The following is a 7228-nucleotide window of genomic DNA, read 5'->3' as shown; positions in this document are numbered from 1 at the left end:
ACTGCAGCGACCATTGCTGCCCGTGCTTACCCCAAGAGTTCAGGAAGTATGGGCTTCTGCTCAGAAAGACTGATTGTTCGTTACCATATCTGGCAGTACAAGATGATAGTGACACAAGATGATACTGTCAAATAGTGCTGCTAATACTCAACATTCTGAAGAATATGAGCATGATGTTCGATGCAAAAAGTTGGCATATCAATATTTGGCAAATACCAAATGTTGGCTAGTAATTGAATGGCTACCAAGTATTGATTTTGCCAAATGTTGGCTTGCCAAATATTGCCAAATGTGCATATTCCAGGCCATGCATATGAACATCTAATAAAGCACCAATCATAGAGATCCAAATGGTACTCTATGTGTATTATGAGGACCGACCAACCCCTTGCATCCCTTGCAATGAGAAAGTTGTCATCTCACAAGAACCTGAACTCAATCTACCGACGGCCGCCGTCCTCCTGGGGCTCGCCCCTGCTGCCGCGAGGAATCCCGCTTCCCGAGGGGTTTAATAATTTGTAAAAAAATGGTTACATGAGTCATCCAACCAAAAAAAATCATCCGGTTAATTCATCCTATCGCCCTCTTTATGGTGAATTCGTCCTAATATGCTGAAAATATAATCCATGTCTCTAGTGAAATTCATGCAGTTGTAAGCAACACGCACACAGGAGGTACTCCCTCCGCTCCGAATTACTTGTCTGATGTATTTTAGTTCTAGATATATCAACTTCTCCGACGAGTAATTTGAACGGAGGGAGTACCTGCCAAATCGAAATCATGGGAACCAACCAATGCAAGGACGATGGACCAACTGAGACGCCTCCATTTCCATGCATACACATACACAAACAGCACGTTTACATGCATACTTATTTCAGATCGCAATCTATTCTCCACTTTAAAGTACAACTGAGTTCACTGGCAGTATATAGACTCTCAAGTCCCGGACGAAATTAACTGTGCCAACCAAAATTAACTGCAACTTTTTATCCGACTCCACCCAACAAACAGAACAGAAACGAATAGCTTCTCCAGACTTTTCAGTTCATTCAGGTCTAGGCAGACCACGCACTCTGTTGCTCTCACCTGCAAAATTGGTCTAGTAAGATTCATACTCGAGGGCGGCGGGTGCACAGGCCTCCTTTTCCTTCCATCAGTTGCTGGTGCTCGCCGGGCGGTAGTACTGGTAGTAGCCCAGCGCCGCAAGCAGGGCGACGAGCACGGTGACGGCGGATATCATCACGGCTGGGGTGGCCCATGACCGGTACGACTGGGCTTTCTTCCTCTTCAGGATCGCCTTTGGCAGCGGGGCCTTGGTCTTGGTGACTACATTCCTGGTCCGTGTGTTCTGCTTCTGTTCTTTGTTTACCACAGAAACTGGAGTGAACTCATCCTCTGCTTGGGTTTCTGCTGCTTCATCAGACTTGGTGTCTGAGTCAGTTGGCTCGTCCGTATCTGCCTCAGTTTTCTTCTTGGTTTTCTTCTCCTCTTTCTGAAAAAGTTTGTCACCATTGTTACACTACAGGGGAGAGAGAGAGAAAGAGAGAGAGAGATACTAATGTGTCTACCTTAAGCTTCTTCTCAGCTTCCTTTTGTGCTCGGGCTGCAGCCTTCGCCGCTTGCTTCTCAGCCTGCTTCTTCTTCCTTTCCAAAGCAAGTCTATTCTTCTCGATTTCCTCCTGTCTCTTGATCTCTTTCAACTTTGCTACATCAACCTCTTTAGGCTTGGGCTTCTCCTTTGGAGGCTCAGCCTCATAGGCATCATCATCAGCATCCACAGCAGCTTTTACCTTAGCTGACTTGGCAGATGCTTTTGCAAGGGGCTCTTCTTTGGGAGCGACGACTTGAGGAGCAGCAGCTTCCTTTGCTTGTTTCAAAGGCGCTTTTGATGGGATAGGCTCCTGTTGCACAGGTGCTGCTGGCTGCTGTGTTTCGATAAATATGGGCTTCTCATCAGGATTCCTCATCCGGCCATCTCGGGTCAGCTGCCGTCCATTGAGGGAAGTGAGGATCCTCTTCTCATAGTCCTCTCTAAAGGTCTTGCTGCTGCACCATTGTGTCATGAACTTCTCAACCTACCAAAGCATATCATAATTAAGTATAGAAATACTTTAAGTAAATGAAAGATGAGGTTACGGGAGGTGGTTGTGGAAGCAAACCTCAGTCTTGTGGAGCTCTTGCAATTCTTCCACCTCATTCCTAGAAGAATGATCCCTGGCTCTGTTCAGAACTATGCGGTTTTGATGGAAGGATGCATTCTGATCAAGATGAAGGCAACATTGTCAATAGATACAGTCTCTCTACATAAATATTAAGAAAAATCAAAAGAATTTGATAAGACAGAGCGGAAAATAACCATTATTTGTGACAGACTTACAATAAAGCATGTTCCAACCACTGCCACTGGCAGTGCCATCTCAGATATTTCATTAAGCGACTAACATAATCCAATGCTACATTGAAGGCAACAAGGACTTTTCCTGATACCAAAATGCACAGGTATGACGCAGAGAATTCGGCTTATCAACAACATGTGGCTGTGAGCCTGTGACCGAGCTTAAAATTTGAAAAGGCAATGGCTGATCATATATCTCCACAATCAAGAGAGGGAGTTCAAGTGCTGTTCAGGCATGCAAAAAGATGATGCCTCATTGCGTACACATGTTATTTAATTAAAACTGTAACACAACTAAAGTACTTAGAAAATGGGGTAGTCACTCTGAACAACATTACAAGAGTAAACATAATGATGAGCATGAGAGAGGTTGAAGGTATGCTGACTTACGGCAAGATCACGCGCTTTTCTCAATTCGGTCAATGACTCGTATGCTTTATCCTTTCTGGCGGTAGCTGCATTTAAATCTTCTTGAAGCAAAGCAATCTCGCCATCAACAACCCTCATCTCATCGTCCAGGACCTTAATCTTAGACCTGACTGCTTGTCGCTCCTTCTTTACTCCATCTATACCATCCCCGATGATCTGAATGGGAAGTGACAATCAAAATGGTATTTAATATTTTATTTATGCAGGAGGTAAATGCACAATAAAAGACAAAGTCACGGCATGAGATACTTACTTTCACCTGATCCTGTATGGCATCTCTTTCAACCACTGTATCTTGCATTTTAGCTCGTTTAGCAGCATTGGAACTGACCTTCGGTCTGGTTTTTTCAAGGGTCTTAATTTCTTTGATCAGCCGCTTCTCCTCATCTAAAGATATGCTCTCATGACTTATGCGGTGATTCAACCTCTTGATCTAGGGAGAATTGAAGGAGAAAAAACAAACAAAAAATCAGAATACTGAATGAGAAGCGGTTGAGTTATCAAAGGGCTGATCATACCTCATGCTCAAGCTCTTCGAGTGAAGAGCACAAGCCTGCACTCTCCGCCCGCATAGCATTATTTTCATCACGGAACTTGCCTAAACGATTTCTGTAAGGTTTCATCTCCTCTAACTTCTCATTAAAAGCTTCATTGTACTGCCTGTTCTCAGCACTCAATGGCCTTAGCTCCGCGAGAACAGCAGCACGCTCAGTCTGCAGAGGAAGTGTGAAGTAAGTTTCATCACTATGCTTAAAGGCTAAAGCAGGCACACTGATCCCCTGGTTTACTTCAACGAGAACACATAGAGGCAGGCAATAGTGCAAAGAGTCACTTTAAATAAGTTTCAGGGCATGAAACATCTAGTCAAATTAGAATTAGGACTAAAAGAGGTAGATCCTACTTCTATGTTGAGTTTTAAGAAGAATACCTTCTTAGCTTTTATAGCATCAATAATCTTGGCCCGAGCTTGGATCTTATTTTGGAAGTCCTTCTCAGCCTGCTCAAGTTTTGCTCTCAGCTTAGGGTCCTCAAATGAGCGGATCTTGACAAAGTAGAAGGTATAAGTTTGCTTAGGTTCAGGCCACTCCTCCGCTGCGTCCTTTGGAGGTGCCATGTCATTTGCCGCAGCTTTGCCATTGTCTGAACCAAAAACAGCTGCTTCCTCCCGCTCCTTTGCAGTTGCTTGGCTTTCCTTGTCTTGAAAAAGGGTCACTTCCTCATCAGCTACTTTAACCTGTGCTGGTGCAGCTTCAGCTCCGGCGACCTCCATTCCCATGTCCCTGCAGATAGGTGTACATAAACTGTTACCAAAACAGGCAACCATGGTTATGATCCAACAGAAAATAGTACAGTTTTACTTGGCTATCTTTTCCCTTCTCGTCCTCAAAACTTAGGAGAAACAGTACGTGTGTGCATTGAGCAGTAACAAAAGCAACTGGCACAAATTCTACAGAACCGTTTAAGGAAAAGCTGTTTAACGGATTCCCCGGGAACTCAATAACAAGAACAAAAAAACTGGATGTACGGGAGAACATTACTTGCTACTCCCTCCGTTCTAAATTAGTCGTCGCAGAAATGGATGTATGTAGAACTAAAATACATCTGGATACATCCATACCTACGACAAGTAATTCGGAACGGAGGGAGTATAATTCATCAAAGTTACTAACTCAAAATCTAAGATGCAGAAGTAGCAGATGCACCACCATAGTGCACAGAGACTATACCCAAGAGAAGGAACAAAGAACATAATAGACAGAGCCCTCATGTACAGAGCATTTTCATCTCACCATGAACTAGACAATCAAATAACCCAAACATCTAGCATATAACTGAACCTAGGCTAGATTGAGAAGCAAATCACAAGGCATGCAGATTATGAAATCATGACCTAATCATTTGTGATTTACGGGGCCACACAGGACCACAACCAAATCTACTCAATGCTTTTTCTGCAAGAAAGAAAAGGGGGACCAATTTGGTTCAGATAGGGAGTCTGCAAATTCAGGGGCAACAGGTCTGGAAGAGGAACTTACTATTTATATGCAAAGTGAGAGGGGGCATTATACAAACAGTACACACAGTAGTTATAGTTGGTTTTATGTTTTGCCATTTCTGTGATAGTCGGAAGTTTCTAGAAGTTGTTTAACGCAATCTTGGCTGGGTTGAGTTACAGTTTTACAAGGCAAGTGCACATGGGTTTCGGTGCATGTCATAACTCAAGGGTCACATTGTGTAGCCAAGGTGGTGTTGTACACTAAACAACTGGTCAAGTAAATGCAGGCCACTGACCACATTGCAGGACAGCAAGATGATGGGATTGCATGGAATTGTATGTTTATGGTAATACTTTATAAAAACATAGTTAATGTGGTACTTGAGTTGCGTTGGTTTCTGGTGGGGAAAACATGCAGTTTAGTGAAACTAAGTTGGCATGTAATTTAAAGCAATCAATCAGCATTATCATTGTCCAATTGGAGAAATGTTTGACTGGGCTAATAAGAAGAGTACACTTCAAAATGATAACAAGCTCTTGTTTCAAAAAATAAATGATAACGAGCTAATTTGAGGTGCCAAAACTAGCGGAATTAGCAGGAAATGGAGACATCAAGGCTAAAGCGATAAAATGAATAATTATAATCAGACAAACTCATGCTTCACTTCCCATCAATAGATCTATTTCTTCCAAAAAAAAGTGAAGCACCTTTCTATCCATGATGATAGGGGAAATACTATAGGTTACCCGGTCTAGGTGTCAAATTAAATGATCCTAGGTTGCCATGGAACGAACTCAAACCACCACACGCACCACCAGCCACCAGGCACTCCAGTTTGCCATCGTCTGCGAGGCTGTGGCATGCGGGTATCAACAGCTGCAAGTCTCATCACTGCAAAAGACGGTACAGATCGCGATAAACGAGTGCGTATGGGCCTTTGTTTGAACGCGTCGCGGGCGCAGAGAATTCCGCATCGGAAGCACCGGCTGAATCCACCGCGGATCCACCACCCGGTCAAACCCGGGCGTGGTTCACGAGGCGCCGCCGATCACAGGCCCGTCTCCTCCGTCCAGCACGCAGTCCAAGTTCAGGCGGCCGGGTGATCCAGATCTACGGAGCCAGCCGCGGCAATTCCCACGCGCGCGTCGTCGCATTGCCTGGCTCCCGGCCCCGAAATCGGGCACCGCGGATCGCAAAAGGAAACCAAACAAAAAAAAACACGTATCAACTTGCACCAGCGCATCAGATCACGCGCGCGGATCGGAGCAGACGCGAACGCGGTTCGAGTAGACCGGCAGACGAGAGCGGGGGCGGGGGCTCACCTGGGAAGGGCGGAGCGGGATCGGACCGGGGCCGCGCTCCGATCTGGCGGCGGGGCAGCGGCGGTGGAGCGGCCAAATCTGGATGGGATTTGCGAGGGGTGGGCAGGGGGGTTTGGGCTGCGTGCCTGGAACTGGAAGCGGGGTTATAAATACGGGAATGGTTTTTTCCTTCTATATCTCGTCTCCTTCCTTCGCCGGTTTTTGTCTGGTTGCTATTGGTGGGAAATTGCCGGTGCGCTTCCCCCTTCGCACCCGGCGTGCTCGGCCGCATGGGGAAAAAATCCCACGGACGGACGGACGGACCCAGCCCAGGGCGGCGCTGCGGTGTGCGTCAGCTGGATGGAACGTGGTGCGAGTGGCGGGTCCAGCTGTGCGGATAATCGGATAGAGGTTGCCGGTTGGGAAGCGTCCGTGTCACGTTTTCGTGCTCTTGCATTTCGTCTCGAACAAAACAATGGTTTAAATTACGCTTGATGTTGATCCAAACTCATGCTAGCATGCAATTCCGTAAGTTAGTGAGTCATAATTTTAGTTTGATTCTTACAGACCGAGCATTAGTGGCACATTAACTCTCATAATCATAGCGTTTCGGCGGCGGATCCCGGATTAGAAGTTACCCGAAATGAACTTTTGAATGAACAAAAAATTGAAGCAACAATACAATCAAGAAAATTAATGCGCAAGAGTACGCATCCACGCAAGACAATCAACATAATAAATTGTTCAAAGTAATTTCATTCTCATGTACTAGGCAAAAGAGATATATAATACGAAAAACTATATAAAATTTCTGAAAAAGGTATTAAGGAAGATAAAGTTATAATTAATGCAATTGAAATAATGCAATGTCGTAAATTATATCAAAGGTATAAGAAGTTTTCTTGATCATACTGATTTCTATACGAGGTTCATAAAAGACTTCTCAAAAAATTCGGGGCCTCTTGCTAATCTTTTGCAAAGAGATGTTCTATTTGTTTTTTACGATGATTGTGTAGAATCCTTTGGAATACTTAAAAAAGATTTAATTTCTGCACTCATTATTCAACCGTTTGATTGGAACATACCCTTTAAAATTATGTGAG

The 7228-nt window shown here is 44.6% G+C and overlaps 1 protein-coding gene across 1 annotated transcript; it reads right to left on the bottom strand.

Moving 5' to 3' along the window:
* Nucleotides 1-806: 806 nt before the first annotated feature.
* Nucleotides 807-6427, bottom strand: LOC123103531 (proton pump-interactor BIP103). Its single transcript, XM_044525147.1, has 8 exons — nucleotides 6147-6427; nucleotides 3756-4107; nucleotides 3346-3540; nucleotides 3081-3260; nucleotides 2789-2983; nucleotides 2163-2261; nucleotides 1572-2078; nucleotides 807-1495 (listed from the first exon to the last, which is right to left on the bottom strand). Exons 2-8 carry the CDS (start codon nucleotides 4101-4103, stop codon nucleotides 1157-1159), a joined length of 1863 nt encoding a protein of 620 aa, XP_044381082.1. The 5' UTR covers nucleotides 4104-4107; nucleotides 6147-6427; the 3' UTR covers nucleotides 807-1156.
* Nucleotides 6428-7228: the final 801 nt, after the last annotated feature.

Source organism: Triticum aestivum, chromosome 5A (assembly GCF_018294505.1).
Source record: "Triticum aestivum cultivar Chinese Spring chromosome 5A, IWGSC CS RefSeq v2.1, whole genome shotgun sequence".
Lineage (NCBI taxonomy): Eukaryota > Viridiplantae > Streptophyta > Magnoliopsida > Poales > Poaceae > Triticum > Triticum aestivum.
Note: the sequence above shows the minus strand (reverse complement) of the source record. Positions and strands in the feature narration are given on the sequence as shown.